At 35.6% G+C, this 22445-nt stretch overlaps 1 protein-coding gene across 1 annotated transcript in view; it reads right to left on the minus strand.

Moving 5' to 3' along the window:
- The window catches only part of PTCHD1 (patched domain containing 1), a 563485-nt gene that overhangs the window by 539528 nt on the left and 1512 nt on the right, over positions 1 to 22445 (minus strand). The window contains exon 2 of the mRNA XM_044072289.1: positions 14361 to 15021. Within this exon, the coding sequence (XP_043928224.1) occupies positions 14361 to 15021 (661 nt within the window). The remainder of the gene's footprint in view (positions 1 to 14360; positions 15022 to 22445) is intronic.

The following is a 22445-nucleotide window of genomic DNA, read 5'->3' on the forward strand; positions in this document are numbered from 1 at the left end:
TGTGATAATCCAGAGTGTATGCCAAGATGCAACTATTTTTGCATTTGTTATTTTCCATGGAATTTCTTAATATTCTCCTAATAAGGAGGATGAGTGAAGGTACTTTAATCCTTTTTAGTTCTGTAATGGGTTCCAGGATGTTTTTTAACATGTGACTGTCATGGCCTCTCACAAGGAAATCATGATGGTTGGATCAGAACAGGAACATGAACTACAGAGGTGACCAGAACTGACAGAAGATTCTACAGGACAAATTACAGGACCACCAGGACAACCTGAACCACAGACGATCCAAGTACTGGGAACAGCAGCACATTCACAGAGACCAGTTTCTTCTGGAAGACCAATATTGACAGCATAGACACCAACCACCACACCAATACCAGAGGTAACACCAGTACCAGAACCAGACCCAGTACCACGACCACCACCAGAGTCCCAGGGCTGGTCCCTCTTACCACTGTGTCCCCTACCATAGCCACAGCAAGTAATATTACCACAACTCACTGAGATTCCAGAAAGCACAGGAGGATTTCCAAAGATCTCAGACCCTATCCATGAACCCCCAGGGAGACAGGAGAACCAAACAGTGGACAGGGGCAAGGGAAATGCAATACCTGGTCAATTCAAACTGCAGCCCAACTACAACCCAAGTCCCAGGCTCAGAAGGAGGATCCAACCACAGCCACAACACTAGACGCTCCACTTATCTGGAACCACTCTGTTACAGCACTGATCGAAAATGAAAGAAGTGTACTATTAAAAAAGACTTGCATCTGTACCAAGCTGCAGGAGCGATGCAGGTCAGGTACTGATAAGACTTAAAATGTCTGTGACGAAGCTCAACTTAAAGGTACAATTTCATAGCAAAATTAATGACTTTGTAAATAAACCCATTGATGAAACTATAAAAAGGTCTAGTAGCTACTATCCACCACTACATCAAACATTAGCTACTCTGGAAGTGAAGTGTCAGATGGATATCAGGAAACTATTTAAAAACCTCCTAAGAAAAAAACATTATAACTTAACACAGGGAGAAAGAATAGCATTGACTGAGCTAGGCAATGAGAAATCCAGGTGCATAATGAAGGCAGACGAGGGAGGAGGTATTTTTGTGACTGATACCAAAAGATAGAGAACATGCTGGAGGATAACAAATTTTATGAGTTATTTACCATGGGTGACATAAAAAGAGCATACGATGCATGGAACACTAATATCACCACATTATGGGAAGAAAGACTTGTTAATGAAAATCTTTTATGAGTATTTATGGAGCCCATGCTCTCATTTACCTAACTTTTTTGGAATACCAAAGCCACACAAGAACAGAGAAGACCCACTCTATAGACAGGTGGTGGCAAGTGGAGGTTCCCTTACTGAAGCCACTGCCAACAACCTTGACTACTTGCGGAAACCTTTAGCAGAAAAGAATAAGGCATACATAAGAGATTATATGGATTTTTTTGAGGAAAATAAAAATCATTACCATGGAAGCTGACAGTATTTTATTAACTATCGACAAGGAATCCTTGTACACAGTGCTCCCTCACAATTACTGTACAACAGCAGCTATGGAATCATTTAAGAGACTTAATCAAGGTACACAGGTACAATTGCAAAAGTTAAGCAAGCTCATTACTCTAGTACTGGATTTTAATTTATTTTCTTTCAATGGCAAATACTACAAACAAAAAACTGATATATTAAAACAACAGCAAATGAGATGAGGACTATATATATAAACAACAAAGATTACATGAGCATATCACATGCTATTTGTATTTTATTGATGATACATTTATTGTGTGGAAAGATGACACCTGCAGCAGATTTTATCACTTACCTCAATCAAACTACCCCTTTCCTGAAATTTAACTTTTCCCACAGCTCTCCTTCAATCACTTTCTTAGATATGCAGATTTCCAAGGACACCAACAATAACAGAATCACCACTGATCTGTTCAGAAAACCATTGGGAGTTAATTTACTACTCCACATTAAAAGTCTGAAACCTGCAAAAAACAAGTATAATGTAGTGAAGTCCCAGGGCTATAGATTAGCTAAAATTACCACAAAGATGGAACCCTTTCTGAGAAACCTGAACAATTTAAAGTCAGATGTTAAAAACATCCTGAAACCCATTACAGAACTTCTCTGTTCATCCCTATTAGGAGAATATCAAGAAATCCCATGGAGAATCACAAATGCAAAAATAGTTGTCTTAACATATACTTTGCCTATCACAGCATCAAAAATTTTATTAAAGAAAACTGGGCCATAGTCACAGGCAACCCTTATCTGATTAACATCTTCCAATGTTTACAGGAAGGCCAGGAGCATTAAAAGTTTTGTTGAATTTAAACCTAACACTAAATGATGTGAAGCTAATTGTATATTCTGTATAAAGATATGTATGTATGTATATATATATATATATATATATATATATATATATATCTGTGTGTGTGCATTCTGTGTGTGTCTATAGCAAGGAGATAGGATTTTCTTTAAATAACTTAAGACCAGTGCAGGGAGGACTGTAACACAAAAAAAAGTATTTTACAGGCACAGTATAACGAATGTGATGCATTAGTGCAGGGAGTGACTGTAACAGGGCACAGTATAATGAATGTGATGCATTTTCCTCTCCAGGAAAGTAACCACTTAGCAACCAAACACACACAATATACCAACACCTTTGCTCATACATGGATACTTTCCCTACAATGTTCCAGGAGTTCATGATTGTAAACTTATTTTATTCATCTCTTCATTTTGAAACAACATGTTTACATCTGGCACAAATCCACAAGGGAATGTTCCCAAACACCTTTCTTCACAACATTTAATTCCAGATACTGGTTAATGGTACAAGAAAAATGAGCTTTTATGGCAATTAAAGCTGTGTATCAGAAAGCCTGTTCTTAATTACTACTGTTCTAAAATGATGTCATTAATTTTACATTATTTTCAGTGATGTTATTTTATTTTTCCAATATCCTTATTTAAGTAATGATTTTAGTATTTTAGATGGAGTGTTCACTACCTTTATAACAAAAACATTCTCTACTGTTCAGTCCCATATTTATTGCTAGCACTAAGTACTTTTCCTGGTCTAATAGTGCCCTTACTCATTAAATGTACATATAAGGTTGTATTCTTGTTTTAATTTTGGTTTACTGTTTTTAATATGCAAAAAAACACAATCAAACTGGCAGAAAGAACTGAAAAAATATCAATATCAGAATTGAGTCTTTTTATTCTCAAAAATTCCCCATAGGGGATGGCTGACAACGATGGGGAGATGGCAACTATCTCCCCACATTTTCCAGCTTATTTCATCAAATTTTCTATGAATACTAGTATATATGGGAAAGCCATTATTGCCCCTAAGCGAAATATCCAAGAAGTTAACCTGATTTCCTTTTTGTATGTCACTAAATTTTATACCAAATCTGTTATTATTTAATTCATCAATGAAGTTATCTGATGTATCCCAATCCCCATGACAAATGAAAATTAGGTCATCAATAAATCTAAAATACCTTAGAACATTATTTTGAAAGAAAGGCACCCTATAAAGGTGTTCATTTTCAAATAGCCCCATAAACAGGTTAGCATAGGCTGGTGCAAACGCTGCCCCCATAGCAGTACCTGTAACTTGTCTATAAACAGTGCCATTAAATTCAAAAATTTTTTCAAGCAGAATTCTACCAGTTCCAGGACATAATATGTTTTAGGACTATCATTCAAAAGAATTTTATAGCTTCCAAGCCCAAAATATGGGAAATATTGGTGTAGAGACTCTCTACATCCACCGTAATAAAGTACATATTTTCACCCCAATATATATCTTTTATTTTCCTTAGGAAATCATATGAATCTTGTATATAAGAAGGTAACAACAGAACTTTCTTTATCAATATTTCATGTAACATGGTGCAAAGATTGTAAGTAAAATATCCAAAAGCTGACACAATAGGCCGACCAGGTGGTGGATCAGATCTTTATGAATTTTAGGTAGGCAAAAGAATTTTGCAATTTTTCTATTCTTTACATTTATTTTTCTATTTATATCCATTTGACTTAGATAGTGTAATCTCACACCTTTCTGTAATAATTTTTCAAAATCTTTTTCTGCTTGACATAGCTGATTAATGTTAGTTTTACAATATACATTGTTGTTATCTAGATGTTGCATACACATACTATAATAATCATGAGAATTTAATATAACTAATTTTCCCCTTTGTCTGCTTGTTTAAAGACTATATTACAGTTTTACTCAGTTGTTGCAGCTTTTCCCATTCCAATTTTGTTAGATTATAAGTATGCTTTTTATTCATAAAGCTCTCTATTTCCTTTTCTAACATTGTATTCAGTAGAGATTCAAAACGTACTATATTAGAATTTTTACATGGAGGTAAAAATAGTTATTATCTTTAAGCATATGTGTATTTAATAAGTCATAAGCATTATTTTCATCTTCACTACCCGATGCACATGAATAAAACTTTCTTCACTTTCTGTTTCACTATCTAATGAAAGTAAAACATCACAGTTAGTATCTAACTCAGTTGCTTTATTTAATCTAAAGAAGTGTTCCTTTAAATGCATTTTTGGCATAGTTGGAACAATTCAGTTTTAACCTCATACTTTTGGGTAAGCATGTGGGGACAAATTTTAAACCCTTCTCTAAAACAGACATTTCTATCTTGTCTAGTTTATAACTGGACAAGTTAACAACATAATTACTATGTAAGTTATGTCCATCTACCTTTCTTATGTTGTCCATCGCCCGAGTCTCTCTGGCGTTCTGGATTGTTCCAGCCCCTTTTCCTGGTATTGGTATAATGTCCATTCGATTCTGAGTAGGTTTTATGAAATGCTTCTGGGTTTGCTGCAACTGGCAGTCTAGGAAAAGTTTCTCTATCATCTTCTTCCCATGAAGACGCTCCACTTTCACCAGACAGGAAGTTCTTACTGGCATATTTTTCTGAAGCAGGATTTCCTTTTGAAAAGAGACACTCTTTCTCCTGTTTCTTTGATAGCTAGGAAATACAAACGCCCTCTTGTGGTCATAGTCTCTAATGTCTCTAGTTAGTTTAGATTTTTTTCTTTCTACCAGATCTTTTTCATAACTATTTAATTTGGTGTTAATGCCTGAGAGGAAATTCTCTAATGTAGAATTTGATGTAATATTTACCAGTTGTTCACAAACTTGTTTGGTTTCAACTACAAGTTTGTCTTTTTCATATTGTCTCTTTCAATTAAAATTGACACCCATTCTAAACTGCACCGATGTGCAGCTGCTATCCATCGTTCATGAAATTTAACTTCTACTTCATTAGTAAGGTCAAATGGTGTTGATGGATTCTTAATAGACCTTAACCCTCTAGGTGTTATATCCAGTTCAATATATCTTTCAAGACTGCCAATATTGTAGAAAGTAGATGTTTCTTTAAAATCAATCTTTCAAGTTTAGAACACAAATCCTGTACATCTGGATTATCTGAAATAATGTTCTTTTGCCTACCATAGCAAAAAGGATTGGTAGTAGTTCTCTTCCTGGAATTTTCCCATTTCTTTATAATACCAAAGCCTGAGTCTCCTGTGGCTTCTGGTACTACATTCTTTATCATTGTTGTGCCAGTGTCATTAGGCAAATTACTGGAGCGGTTGCTATTTTCTCCATTCGATTAAACATCTCCATACCAGTCTCTCTAAATATTCTAGGAAAGGAGCACATGGACTCACTTGTCATATTAAAACAACAGCAAGCAAGATGTATATATATAAACAACAAAGACTATCAGTGAGTCCCAGCTCTACCTTCCAATAAAATTTATTTAGTTGAACAGTTCCTTCTCTAGCGCCTCGGCCAACAGCCTTTACAGAGTAAAACAGTAAAACTCATAAAACACTTGCAATATATACAAAAAACAAGTAATCAATCAATTACATAATTAAACTATCAAATCACATAGCTTGAATATATTTAAAGTCATAGTCTTAAACAAGACATTGCCAGTTACATTCTGGAACATGTTCCATTATATTATAATGATGTTGATAGGCAAAAAAATATGTTAAGACAAAAGGAATGCATTTTGATTATGAAATTTGGGACTTTGCATCCACATGGAATGAACAGAGAATGTAACTGGCAATGTCTTGTTTAAGACTATGACTTTAAATATATTCAAGCTATGTGATTTGATAGTTTAATTATGTAATTGATTGATTACTTGTTTTTTGTATATATTGCAAGTGTTTTATGAGTTTTACTGTTTTACTCTGTAAAGGCTGTTGGCCGAGGCGCTAGAGAAGGAACTGTTCAACGAAATAAATTTTATTGGAAGGTAGAGCTGGGACTCACTGATAGTCTTTGTTGTTTATATAAAAAAACTGATATAGCCATGGGGGCTGCCATGGCTTCCAGCATAGCTAACATAGCCCTGGGCAAATGAGAGGAGGACTTTGTATTAAACAACACAGATTACATGCAGCATATCACATGCTATTTGTATTTTATTGATGATACATTTATTGCGTGGAAAGATGACACCTTGCAGCTCAAAGATTTTATCACTTACCTCAATCAAACTACCCCTTTCCTGAAATTTAACTTTTCCCACAGCTCTCCTTCAATCACTTTCTTAGATATGCAGATTTCCAAGGACACCAACAATAACAGAATCACCACTGATCTGTTCAGAAAACCATTGAGAGTTAATTTACTACTCCACATTAAAAAGTCTGAAACCTGCAAAAAACGAGTATAATGTAGTGAAGTCCCAGGGCTATAGATTAGCTAAAATTACCACAAAGATGCAACCCTTTCTGAGAAACCTGAACAATTTAGAGAATGATTTCCTTGCGAGAGGCTATGGAAGTCAGATGTTAAAAAACATCCTGAAACCCATTACAGAACTAAAAAGGATCAAAGCAGATTCACGCAGCCTCCTTATTAGGAGAATATCAAGAAATCCCATGGAGAATAACAAATGCAAAAATAGTTGCATCTTTACATATACTATGCATTATCACAGCATCAAAAATTTTATTAAAGAAAACTGGGCCATAGTCACAGGCAACCCTTATCTGATTAACATCTTAGGCGAAGCCCCAACCTTTGTTTACAGGAAGGCCAGGAGCATTAAAAGTTTTGTTGAATTTAAACCTAGACTACACAAGAAAAACACTAAATGATGTGAAGCTAATTGTACATTCTGTATAAAGATATGTATGTATGTATATATATATATATATATATATATATATATATATATATATATGTGTGTGTGTGCGTGTGTGTGTGTGTCTATAGCAAGGAGATAGGATTTTCTTTAAATAACTTAAGACCAGTGCAGGGAGTGACTGTAACACTACAAAAGTAATTTACAGGGCACAGTATAATGAATGTGATGCATTTTATGTGGGCAAGACTATAAATAAATGTAAGCGTAGGATTGGGTCCCATTTATAATGTCAATCCACCTTTCATCGACTTTCAAAACGTCAAGATGAAAACATCATAAGTTTACAATCACAATCTCCCGGAACATCGTATTTCCTCTCCAGGAAAGTAACCACTTGGCAACCAAAGATAAAATCAAAAATGGAAGCAAATTACACCCCCCAAAGTAGGGGCTTTGCACCCCCCCTACAACCCCCCCCACACTTAAATATACCAACTCCACGTTTGCACTACAGTGGAGAAAGGGCAAAGTTCACCATAGCGGCCAAGTGGTTACTTTCCCGGAGAAGAAATACAATGTTCCAGGAGTTCATGATTGTAAACTTACTTTTTCATCTCTTCATTTTGAAAGTCAAATGAAAGATGGGTCGACTTCATGAAAGGGATCTGTAGGATTTCATGTCATCTGGCAGAAATCCACTCTGGTTGTAATAGCAATGTACTAGCCAAACACCTTTCTCTGCATAGAAAACACACAGGTTTTAAGTTCCAGATACTGGATTGCATAGACATGGGTGATCTTGAAGGTGATATCCTAATGGTACAAGAAAAATGAGAACTTATATGGCAATTAAAGCTGAACTCTTTCAGAAAGCCTGTTCTAAATTACTACTGTTCACTTAAAAATGCACTGGAACTTAGAAAATTACCACATTATTTACAGGGCTAATTTTATTTTATTTTTCCACTATCCTTATTTAAGTATTGATTTTAGTATTTTATATGGAGTGTTCACTACCTTTATAAGGACACTATTTTTTTACTGTCCCGCACTGGCTAGCACTAAGTACTTTTCCTGGTTTAACTTACTCATTAAATGTACATATAAGGTTGTATTCTTGTTTTAATTTTGGTTTACTGTTTTTAATATGCATATTGGTTAGTTTTAGTACGCTTTTAGTAGATATACATTTTTAGGATTCTTGCACACAGACCTGAAGACATCTAGAAGGATGAAAGCAATCTCTGTTTATTTACGTAATAAATTATGTTTTAGACAATGTATTTTTTCTGGATGCCAAAATATAATTTTTTTAATTGCCAAATGGGCTAATGTTTAAATATTTCTAACCATGTATTATAATGTATTTATTATTATTAAACAAAGTCTGCGAATTTATCAGTCTATTTAATAAGAAGTGCCACATCACTATTACTTTTATTAATTTTATCTAAAGTGCATACGTTTTAAATTATAAGAACATTTAATAAGTAGGGCAGTACCAGCTTGAAATTCATACTGATAAGTATGGGGGAAGGGATTTGAATCTGTTAACATGTATAACAATACACTTTGTTTTACAACTAAATAAACCACTCCTATAACTGATAACAGGTATATTATTCAGAAAGTTTGAGATGAAACTGTCATTCTGTTTACTTTTTGTTTTGCTTGGATCGCTTGTTTGTATGCTTACTAAAGGATTTTCGACTGGAAGCAGACTCTCTACCCTGCTTGGATTACTTTTGAATACCTACTAGAGTTAATCATTCTTTATAATATTAATACTATTTCAAAATAAGTTTTTATTTTTTTATATATAGAAAGTACTTAAGTCCACTACTTCTAATATGATTTTCTGATTTTTTTTCTGTTTTTTAATATACCAGACATACAGGAATTGAAAAACTTCCACACAGAGAAGTTTCTTACACTGTTTTGTTTTGGACCCACTATACCTATATAGTGGGTTATTTGAGACTTAAGGGATACCACCGAGATTACTTGTTTCTAATATAAAAAGTTTTCTGCAAGAAATGCCCAGGAAAGTACACTTGTGTACACTTACCATAAATGTAGATGTTCGAGTGTATTCACTGTTGCAGAAATTACAATTGGGTTATCCTGCTGGCAGGCTACCCTCAGTCGGCCTGAATTCCAAAGTCTAGGTCCGGCGTCGGCTGCTGTCGCCTCTTCCCTGATGTCAGTGCACCAGGGGTATAAAAGATGCAGCCGACGCCATTTTCTTCAGTTTTTCTTGACCCAGACGTCAGATGCCCCCAAAAGGGACAGGCTAAAAATATGTCAATAAAGCATGCATGCATCAAAATATATATTTTGCCTTCATCTACAAGCAAATACGCCACATAAGTTGTATAAAATAGATAAGTACAGATAAGTTCCAGCAAAGAAATGGGGGGTGGCGGGTGGGTAACCTGGACTGCAACAGTGAATACACTTGAACATCTACATTTATGGTAAGTGTACACAACTGTACTATGTTATTTGTGTTTCACTGTTGCAGTCATTACAATTGGGTTGAATCCCAAAGCTAAGGTTGGGAGGCTGGAGCTAAACAGCATTAGGAGCAGCTATTAGGCCCTGCAGAACTGCAGTGGCAAAGCCTGCCCTGGATTTAGAGTAGAGTGGTAAGTGATAGTGCTTTGTGAAGGTGTGCACTGAACTCCCAAGTAGCAGCCTCTAAAATGTCTTTGGTTGGTACTCCCCTGAGGAAGGCTGCTGAAGTGGCTGCTGCTCTGGCTGAATGTAGCCTAAAGCCCTTAGGTACTGGCTTGCCATGTTGTGAATAGCAGAAACGAATGCAGTGGTCTATTCACTTAGAAATGGTCTGCTTTGAGATAACCTTTCCTTGTGATCCTGCAGCATATGCCACTAGTAGTTGCTCCGTCTTTCTGAAAACTTTGGTTCTGTTCAAATAGAAGCGTAGCTGTCTGTGTATGTCCAAAGAATGCAGAATTCTCTCTCCCTTATTCTGTGGGTTTGAATAAAAGGTAGGCAGATGAATAGTTTGGTTAAGGGCCACACTAGACACTACCTTAGGCATAAATGTCGGGTTTGTCCTCAGTGAAACCCTGTCTGGATAAAAAATATAAAAGGTTCCACAGCCATGAGTGCCTGTAGCTCTGAAACTCATCTTGCAGAAGATATTGCAAGGAGCAGAGCTGTTTTCCAAGATAAAAACTTTATATCAGCTGTAGCAGCTGGCTCAAAAGGAGGCAGGGTGAGTTTTTCCAAGATATAATTGAGGTCCCATGCAGGTATTGGTGATCTCCTTGGAGGCCTTAAATTTTTGGCCCCTCTGCGGTACTGCCTTAATAAAGGATGAGAAAAGATTGGTGGCTATGTGTTGTAATGAGCCGAAATGGCAGAGGCATGAATTTTTATAGATGAAAAGGATAGGCCTTTGTCCAGCATCTCAGTCAAGTATTGCAAAATCTGAGGAATATTTGGAACAACTGTGTCAATTCCTTGTGCCTGGTTCTAAGCACAGAATCTCTTCCATTTTCCAGCATAGAATTTTCTCGTACTAGGCCTCCTGGCCTCCAAAATGACATCCATCACTGCTTTTGTGAGGGTTGTGTTTGTATGACTACATTATCTGCCATGCTGTCAGATTTAAGGTCTCTTTAAGATAGGATTGTACATTGCCTTTTTTTGATAATTGATTAATTGCTGTTGATTGGTGTTTGCATAGTAAGCTTTTTGCTAATTGTGGAATTGTTCTGATGAAGCCTGGTGGTTCCGGGTGAAAGCGCTTAACCTTGTGGATTTATTTGTGAAATACCTTGTGGATTTATTTGTGTAATTGTGGTTCACACTGCCTTACGGTTTTGGAATAACATTTAATTAAGGGACTGTAGGGGTGTTTTCATGAAGGAAAAAAAAGCTTTTGGAGGAGGATTTGCTGTGTATGAATATTTAAATTAAATGTGTTTTAGAATAAATTTTTAGATGCTTTGTGGTTAGATGAAAATTTTCGTATATATAACATAATATGGAGTTTAGTAGCAGAGTATATTTCTATAGTAACGAGATTAAAACATGCAGGCAGCATACTAAGAAAATTATGGGTATAAAATATCTATAGTGTACCCAGTGCCTAAATATAGTAGGTCTATATTATCTGAAATAAAGTGCAAAGCTCCCACATCAGAGTCTGCAGATAGACTGACCTCATTTAATTATTTAGGAAAGTTGTGTAATTATCTGAATGTCACTACTTGGGACTGTAATTTTCTGCACCTTTAGATGATTTACAATGATTATCCGCATGATGACTAAACGAAAAGAGATTAATCATAGTAAATGTGACTCTCCTCCTCCTAATATTTCCCTTATTATTACGTGATGCACCTGAATTTCATGACTTGTTTTGCTTTTAAATATTGTGATGACCCATAACAACAAGTCAATGCATGTATTTGTACCATAAATATGCAACTCACCCATGTTAAATGTTATCCATTAAGGTTTCTATCAATGTTTAAATGTGGAAATATGCTTTAACCCAGTCTTTTCCAGATAAGCAAACGTTAAGTAAATAACTAATGGAGAGATAAAGTCATCAGTATAAAGGCTCAGAAAAGGACACTGAGCATACTGGGAAAACACAAATCTTGTTACATGTCACAAGGAATTAGAAGGCCTTACATACAAACCACTGTTCACATATAAATGATACATGACACCATTCTAGAAACTGTTGCAAAACTGAATCTTTGTACACGGACAATGCACTAGTACATAAGTTTAGTAATATCTGCCCCAATGTATGTTAGAAACACTTGGATAAATATAGTCTTTATATAACAAAAAAAAAAGATGTAAAATTTAAAAATCAATTAACCTAAAGTTGGAGAAACAAAACTGTTTTACAAAAAAGACTGTATCATACCTTGTGTATTCTCTAAGTTTAGGTTTTTTGCATGCTGATTGCAACTGTGAGTGTAAACAGATATACAATGGGAACCATTTCCATCCATTCACAACAGGGACAGTTTTTTAAGCAGCTCAAGCATAACAATTTGACAGAAGGTAATTTATCTTTTAAGTATAAAAGACAAAGTATACACTGTGTTTACACAATCAAAATACAAAATGGCAATGCCCATCCACCAGCTATCTAGAACTGATGAGAAAAACAAACAATTAGTAAGCCCTTCAATGCAAAAAGATGTTGCTGTGATTTGAAGATAACCTGCATATCTTACCTCTTATGAAGGCTTAAACCACATGAATAAAGAATATAAAAACATGTTCTTATTATCACTAACACTCCACTACAGGTATTTTTGACAGAAGAAAGTATTGCCTTTTTTTCATTGTTACTGATCTAAGAAAAATGTTTTGCAGTTTGCTAGCTGGAAAATTAGCAGAACTTAGTTACTATACACACACACATATATATAAATAAATATATATATATATATATATATATATATATATATATATATATATATATATATACACACACACACACACACACACACACACACACACACACACACACACACACACACAAACACATATATATGTGTGTATACATATATACCAACATATATATTGCTTGTACAGATGGTGCCTTAAGTCATAAAATATTTTAACACAAATGGGGCTGTTTTATATGTTTTTGTGTGCTGATACATTAAATCTGTCTAAACATGCAGTAGGGGTTAAATATCTGACTTGTTTTAACACACACAAAATATATATGTATACACACAAACACACACACACACACACACACACACACACACACACACGTATATACAGATTTAGATATTTTTAAGCGGTTTTGTTTCAGATTGTGTGGTCTCACAGACATGCCCTTTAATGCATCTACATAATAAATACTAGCAGACCAGACAAAGTGCTCATCTAAATTAGTATCTAAAAATCTAAAAAACACGTAACTGTTAACTACAAACAAGAAGACATAACAGTGTTTTGTCAGACAGACAACAGAGATAGTACTAGGTGAATTTGAAATACTGCGGTGGTAGTGCTGTAGCGTTGTCGCCTCACAGTAAGACTTTGTCCTGTTCGATTCTCAGCTAAAACGTCTTCTGTGTGAAGACATGCGTGAATGGGCATACCTTCGTTGAAGGTTGTGCGTGAGGGCTGGCAACTCGGTACGTAAAAATCTACTGCCAATCATTAGCGGACCAGAGTACCGCTGTGGCGACCCCTAATCGGGAAAAGCCGAAAGATACAACAACTCCAGTACTTTGTTTTATCCTTCCCCAGTGACATGACATCTGATTCCAAACTTTCCTTAAACTTGCACAATCCTATTCCTGTTTATTCTCCATAAAGCCAGATATGAAAACGGGGGATTTTGTTATCTTACTAAAGAAAAGAGGTCAACAGCCCCTGTCCTCTCTGTACAGTTAATACTAGTTCTGCCCGCACCAAAGGGTACATAATTCCTTTAGCCAAGGATGAAACAGGGTGGACATATCCATAACAAGTCATCAACAGCAAGCTCCCAAAATGCATAGAAACTACTACTATAAGAAGACAGATCTCCACTCAGAATAGTAGAGAGCACCAGTCTAATCATTCAGCTGCCCCCACCTTCATCGCCCATAATATACATTCATTCATATAAATCATTTGCAGTCTGAACCACAAACTAAACATAGGTCACTAGTGCTACAGATAGACATCATACTTTTATTTTATTTTTTGCAGCATTGACCCAGTGCCTCATATACTGCTTAACAGTAAATATACCACATATCAGTGGTGCAGGCAACTGGATTCTGAGAAACAAAATGTCATGTCATAAGAAGAGACAAATCATACTCTTGTTCTCTTGGCTACTATCTGTAATGAGGTACATTTTTTGTCACAAAATACATTTTCATTAAATAAAATTCTACACTGTGACACACTGAATAATGCCAGTATCAAAGTTCTGATGAAATAGTCATTGTACACTATGTAAATAAGCCATTTTAAGTCAATGACACCATCATGAAATAAAAATATATACAAATAGACACTTTCTTTTTTATCCATTGATAAGAACTCCATATAATTCTGATATCATATAAAAATGGGAATAAAAATGTCAACTCCAGCAGCAGAAGAAAACAACAAGTCTTAATAGGCAAGGAAAAAATTTACCTAAAACGATCAAGGGAAGTCCTAGCAAGGTCGAATGGTACTTCCCTCCAGTTAGGTTTATGATACCAGCTGCAGTCAAAGTAGCCAGACTCATTGTCACTAATCCCAGTAGTCCAAGCCAAGGTTTACTACGAACACAATCCCACATGGAACAGCAAAGTATGGCCATTACAACCACTAGAACCAAAGCCGTTATTAAGTATTCTTCTGATATAATGCTGGTCTGCTGAAAATCCTCCTTAAGTGTGGCAGACGTAAAAGGGTACAACTTTATCTCCTTGTTAGACTCCTCAAAGAGTTTGATTGTTTTGCAGAACAGCAACTCCCATTTTTCTGCTAATGCATCATTTAGAGAATTGACTGCCTGTAAGTAGTAAGTTAACTGAACAGCTTCTGCAGATCGGACTCTGTCCTTACCCTGTAGAGTGACACCTCCAAGCTGGTGCCCAATATATACTTCTCTGCCATCTTTTAAGTGAGTTATTGGATATGTAATAGTAAATCCTGTTTGATTTAAAGAGCGCTGAGTCTTTATGTGTTCTAAAATGTGTATAATATCGTCCACTATACATGACTTTTCATTATCCAGAACACACAAGTGTGCAAATGTGTAACTGAAGTCCATCATGTGTACCTGGATCTTGGCCACGGAAGAGTGCAACTGAAAAACAACAAAAATCACATTACTACATAAATAAATATAGATATTTTAATGATATAAACTAGGATATGCTTCTGACATTTTCCTTTAAAAAATAACATAAAATACTTAAATATGAACTGCTAGACTACCTTAAAATTGCAATGCTGTGGAATTTGGCATTTTAGACAAGACCATTACTTTACAGTAGCTTGTATTTTTATATATTTACTACACGCTTTAGGTGATAGTGAACAGACAGCGATACAGCAGTTTTGAACTTAGCATATGGTTGCCTGTTATTGTACTTAAAATTCTTGCTGTCCATCAGATCACACATACAGTCCTCAAAAATATAATGGAAACACCTTTAAAGTACAGTTGTTGTAGTTGTTGTGTCTTTCGGCTTATCCCGGTTAAGGGTCGCCACAGCGGAACTCTGGTCCGCTAATGTTTGCTAGTGGATTTTTACGTGCTGAGTTACCAGCCCTGACGCACAACCTTCAATGAAGGCACGCCCATTCACGTATGCTTCCACACAGAAGACGCTCTAGCTGAGAATCGAACCGTCTTGCTGTGAGGTGACAATGCTACCGCAGCACCATTATGATAAAAGACCTTTTCCTTACTTTTTCTTTCAAACCACTTTTTTTTTACGGTTTCTTTTTCACTACTTCATTCCATTTTAGGACTACAGGAATAAATTGGACAGTCTAGCTCCTCTAAAACAGCTGTGCCGCCCCCCACACATCTCCCCACCTTCTTCTGGGATTCACTCTGGATATAGAGCAAAGCCCTACAAGATATGATGTCACTTTCTCTGGAAATTAGAATAAAAGGCCTGCTCCTAGGCATTGTTATGTAATAAGACAGCTTAACATCCTGATTATTAACATGAGACTAGAAGGTTTTCTCATTTTTTCCCTTTCCTAGGCAGCTCCCTGGAAAAGGGCCAACTCTCAACAGGCATACTAGTCCCAGAAGCAGGTTCTCCATCCCAGCTAAATGAAGAAACTTCACCTGCCCCTTCCCCAAGACTCAGAAAAGTGGTTCACCATTGCCAACCAAGGGCATCCCTACAGCCTTAGTGTAAGTTTTCCCCAACTATCTAGTTTCAAAGGATCACTAGCCAAACAAGAGTTCCATTGGGACCTGCCAAATGAGGGCTCTTCTGCATTAAAACAAGCTCAGAAGATTTTGCACTTCAACTGTCTTTATATGGAGCTCTACTCAAGCTCCTGACAGTTGGAGTGCATGAAAGGTATGCTTTAACTTTGTAAGCTGGCTGGTTACAGGGCGTAGGACTCAGACACCTTAGACCACTGCAACAATGGTGCAGGCATTGAGCATTGTAACATACATTGAAGGCTTTGCTGTGCTACATGTTTAAGGGGAAAGTCTGGCTGCTACAAAATGAGCTGCCTGCATTTATTGGTTGCAGCATAAATGACATGAATGATCATACCTCTCAAGTGCACCTCATTACGAGGAAAGTACCTCATTTGGGGTCTTAAAAAGTGCATGTTCCTCGAAGTTCCTCAAAGTTCCACATTGAAAAAGTCTATCACACATTCAGTGTTAGGAATTTTTTTAAGTGAAATCCATGGTATATAGAAATTAATCATATTAATTCATTAAAGGATGATCTTTATGAGTAAAACTAGCATATTTTAACCATCCTATGACCTTCCTAGTTGAAGTTGTTAATAAGCCATTAGTATGTGTTCCACATTTTGCCCATTTGTTCCACATTATGAAGGCGAGTGTTCCGCATTTTGGAGATGGAAGATTGAGAACTATGTGAATGATTGTTTATGCCAGCCTTTAATCAGTGTAATACTACACTGTATTAAAAAGCTGAATTTATATTAAAACAGTACAAAATTGGGCATTCTAAACTGGTCAAAGGTGTGAGTGCACATGCATGTGTGTGGTATGGAAGAACCGCTGAGGCAGGGTTAGCCATTCAGTGGTGTGAACATTGGCTCTTGATGATGGTCACTGTTGATGTGACACCACAACCCCATGTTCATAATGGGTAAAATGGGTGTTATGGATGGATGGGTCATCTCCCCTGCTAACCAAATATTCCCTATCTTCCAATAATTCAGACCATTTTGCATTTAGAGTTTTTGCTATGCATTAGGCTGCCTTCAGCTGTCTATAAGAAATATTAGTAATACTGGATTTACACTGTAGGCAGAGTAGTTTGCCCATTAAGACAAAGCTTGAGTGAAGAAATAAAATTCTACACATAAATCCCCCCACAACAGCAGATAAGTAGAGGATTCTTTTACTACACAAGACTTACTCAAATAAAAAGTATTTTGTATTTTTAAATAAAAGCTTGCATTAATATTTGTACAGTACTAGTAGCTTCTTCTTTTGTAGTTTCATAAGGCAAATAGTACTATAAACATGGAGATGTTCTCCACTGTAATTATTTATTTATTTGAAGTTTGTTAACCATTACAAAATCAGTATACAGAGATCAGAGAAAGTGGGGAACACTGTACGTTTTTAGGCTTGATCATGAGTGGAGTAAGATCTTAAACATCAGTTTTGCAGAATGAAGTGGATACAGGATAGGCAGCATGAATAAAAATAAGGCTGTCAGCTTTTAACTTAATGTGTTCCCGGAAGCCATCTCCTAGGCAAGTGAACCAAGCAAAATATGTACTAATGGCTTGCACACATAGTCCTTACTTATTTTGCTACTTAGCAAACAAATAGCTTGAGCTCTTGAAATTCTGTTGAGCACTACATTCCATGTCCATGAGCAGACTGGGCTACAGCATTGATTTCATGCTTGCCTTTTGTTAATCTAAAGCAATCGGTCCTTTCATGACCTACTTTTTAATAATCCTCAGGGGTGGATTCCCTTAGCTACCCTTGGCCTACTGTCTTGACTTCTATAAAGTAACTTAACCACACAGTGCTTCGGAGTCACCCCTGAAAAGAGGCTTGTACCCAGTGTGTTTATACAGATGACAAAAAAAATAAAATAAAATAAAAATTAATTAGCGATCTGCAAATACATAGCCACATACCCCAAAATACAAAAAAGGGAGTTCTGAAAGATGATGGGATAATGAAAGCAAAGACAGATGTAGCCTTGGCTGGCATCAAATGCTTAACATGTGGAACCAGTGCTTATACGTGCTAAACAAAGAATACTGTATCCAGTTCAGACAGCATCCGAGCTGACAGCTAACTAATATTAAAAACTGCACATTCATTACACAAAATAACCAATGTAGACCTCACACATTTATTTATAACCACCAGGCTTTTCAATGACACGGTAGACATTCTTTTTAATTACATAACAAAATATGGTATTGTCATGTCAAACCTATCTATACACAGGCAGGTGACCATAGTGAGCAGTTATGAACTGTGAACACAAATGAACAAACAGATTTTTACTGTTAGCTCAAAATGCTCAGATAAACTTGATTCTGAATTAAGGTTTACAAAAAAGCTAAAATGGTAGGTGATTTATCATACATATGTTCAAAATATATTTTTGTTTCTAGATGCAATGATATACGAATTCCTCTTCATACATTAAGAAAGTATTTTGCTTGTAGAGTTGGAATGCTTCCTGTCAGATATGCTGCTAGCCCCATCTAGGCTATAACTGTGGCATAATCTAAAAATCATATGGTAGTGAATTCATAGTTCATATTCTCGCTTTGCACTGACATGGTATATTTTAGCAATATTTTGTGACTTGGTGTAGGCAATGCTGGGTTTACCCCCTAGATAATATGGTTAGCTTATTTGCCCTCATGCTTAAAACTATGTCAGCCATGGGTAAATCCAGCATTACTCACACACACACACACACACACACACACACACACACACACACACACACACGAGTGGATTATTGCTTTTATCCAATGCCAATGTTTAGAAAAGTAATCACTTTCTTTTTTAAAATAATGACAATTGTATGAAGGAATTTTAGGCTTCCACAATCTATTTTGTAATGCATGTCCAAGTGATATTGCACGTGTATGACACATGCTGAAAAGTGATTCTCTTTTTTGTTTTTATTATGATGTGCTGTCTATGGATCCAAAAATGTAGTACTTATACCCACAGACAGAATGGAAAACAGGGTTTATAGCAGCCGCTCACTGTATTCTTAATGTATAAATACAGGCTTCACATGACACACACAATATGCAGACAAACAGCAACTAAAAACTCACATACTCCTAAAACACCTGATCTACACATCTAAGCTGTTTTCGGTGCAGTCTGCACATCAGAAACTGTACTGAAAGTAATGCAGACACTGGGATCAACTGTTTTAGATGTGTGCAACTTTTTATTGTTGTTTTTATTTCAGTTTTATTTGTATTTTAGGGACCCTCTCTTTATATCTATATACATTTTTTATTTTGTATTTGTTTTGTGGTAGCTAGGCTTATTCCTGTAGGTAATGCTGGATATAGAATTGGCATGCTGATTGCTCTGTCCAATCAGTAAGCATTTTTAATACTAATAAGATTTTACTGTATAATTATATAATTATAGAATACATCAAGGAAGTTACATTTTGGACAGCATAGTTTACTTTAGATTGATAACACTGGCATTTTTTTGATATATTCAAATACTGGATTTTATATACCTGTGTAAGTACAACAGTTTAACTAATCTGATTCGAAAACACATGTGTCAACCAGTCAAATTTGAAGAGTTTCAAATGCAGCTGTTTTACTTTCCAGTGTTGCTGAAGAAAGGCAAAAATAAAACTACTTGCCCTGTGAAAATACAAGTTCTTATATTTATAATAGCAACCTAATACATGATTGCAATATGTGTCTGAAGCTGGACGAGGGTGAAGGGGGGGTACCTGTCACTCACACAAAACACTTAGTTGACGCACAGTCATGAATGGATATTTAGTAACTACCCATTCATGATCAACTGCCTACCACTTTTGAAATGATTGTGAAATGATCACATTGTTTTGCCACTTAAGTCGGCAAACATTTTACAGCCCAGTAAATTTGTCTTTAGACATAATTTTGCAGAGCAGGACAGCATATAAAATATCATAAACCCGCCAAAAAATGTAAACAAAATAGCCTGGGTAACCTTAATGCATCATACATAAAGTTTATGCTGCCGAGTGTCACTTCCTCACCTACTTCATAACATCCTGTTGCAATCAGCTGCATGACACTCTCGTTTTTAAATCAATAAAAAGTCAATTTTGCATTCCAATGTTAAGGAAAATAGTGTTGAACCTATAATTTAAATAAGGCCTGTTACATTTACACTTGAAAGGGAGCTGCTTCCATGAGGTAGAATCATTTACTTGTGTTAAAATACATTGTTCAAAGCTTCTGCAACTCTTGAACTTAAAATTCTTCGTGTTAATACTGTGTGGTATTCGGGAGGTGCAACTTACTCTGAATAAAAAGTTTGCTGAACATATAAAAATGGCTCTTTATCTTAATATTTTTCAGGACATAGGGCACTGCAGATTATTTTGAATTCATTCAATGGAAAATGCACTGAATATTAATTTTTTCCCTCTTTGCTATTGCCATCACAAAATGATTTTAAATATTAATTTGTGACAGCTCTTTTCTAATATTAAAACATATGACTTACTTAGCTTATCATATGTCTTCTAATGAGTCATTGCTTGCTGTTTTTTTTATCTGCTTTTCTGTCATTGATATTGCGGAAGGCTGACTGAAAGGGATACCTTATGCATTTCTACATCTCATACGTATCACTTCCATGTTAAAACAGAAATGTTGAAATATGCTTAATGATTACTAATATTATGCATGGATACAATTCAGTATTCTGAAACAAACTGCAGTTTTTCTAAATATATTATTTTAGTGATCCATTCTATGATGTACTTTATCAGCTTGACAGAAACTGCAAAGTACATCATGTGTAAACAGAGATTTGACAATTGTAAGCCATTTGTCATTGTGAATGTGATCATGTGATCTGCTTACACGGATGCTGAGAATCCATAAATTCTGAAACCACAATACTTTTATGTACGCAGCCTCACCCTTTGCAAACAGTGTTTTTGTCTGCAGTGCATCTGAAACTCTACTATGCTTTCATGCACTCTTATTTTAAACAAACTCATTTCTACTGATGAAATTTAGATTTTATGGGAGGCAACTGCATAAAACAACAGGAAATAAAAGAGAACTATTATAATCTATGTAGTTATTAAACTGACCAGCAACCTGCAAATGCTAGTCAGGCAAACCCTTCTTCCAGTTTTTATTTGGAGCATGGAAGCTTTTATATGTGATCACAGGACACTAACCGAGTTCTCTCATAAACCTTTTACCTAAGAAAGGAGATTTGTAATGTGAATATTTATTATTTCCTCCACTGGTAAGCCCTCTCAACAATAAGAATCTATGTCTGAACCAAGGGTGTCATCATTGTATTTTGTTTTCATTTTTAATGTCACAGATGCATGTAGTGCTGTCTATTTATTTATTTATTTATGTGTTTATACTTCTTAACCACAGATACAGCACTAATCCAGCTGAACCTTTTCCAGACTCAGCAGGGGAGTAGAAACTCAACAAAACAAAACATGTACAACATGAGTTAAATAAAACAGCATGAACAATATGAGTAATATTAAACATACACTGAATTAACATGATTATATAAGACCAAGAGTAATTGTGAAATGATGCATATCAAAACAGTAAACACTGCCTAAAAGACAGAAAAAAATTCTCTTTAAGTGTCTAGTGAAAATGTCTAGAGCTGAATATGCAGTTTTATCATTTTCAGCTGATATACGATGAAAGATTACAATTATTTACCTGGATTGATTAGTGACACCTATCAGTTTATGGGTTAGTTTTTTTTTCAACATAATTAACCTAAGTTTTAACTGAAGTCAAAATCTACTACCAAAATCATTTGGTTTCGGTTCAGAAATACAAACTCCCTAATCAGTCAGCTTTGTTTGCTTTTTTATTGTTCCTTTTTATCTTTGATTAGTTAAATCTAAAAAAATAATGTGTTAATCGGGCTTTATTTTATTTATTTTATTTTACATTTGTTTACCAGGATAGTCCGACTGGACACAGGTCCATTTTCAGCAGAGGCCCAGGGAGAAAAGCTCCAGACTAAAAATATAGTTAACAGTTAGTATGACATGCAGAAATATAATACATTGCATAGTACAGATAGCACGTATTAACACAGTAAAGAAAAAAAAAAAACTCAAATAAAGTTTAACAGCAGTTTTAACATAATACAGAGTAAAAGGCAGTGCATGTCCTGCACAAGTCAAAATAACAAAGTAAGGAGTAAATACAGTAATGTATTTAAAATGACATTCAGATGAACATACTTTGGTAGGGATGTAAATGACAGCTAGAAACAGCCTTTTGTATCATACAGTACATAGTACAAAA

Source organism: Protopterus annectens, chromosome 5.part0 (assembly GCF_019279795.1).
Source record: "Protopterus annectens isolate FY-2018-M chromosome 5.part0, PAN1.0, whole genome shotgun sequence".
Classification (NCBI taxonomy): domain Eukaryota; kingdom Metazoa; phylum Chordata; order Ceratodontiformes; family Protopteridae; genus Protopterus; species Protopterus annectens.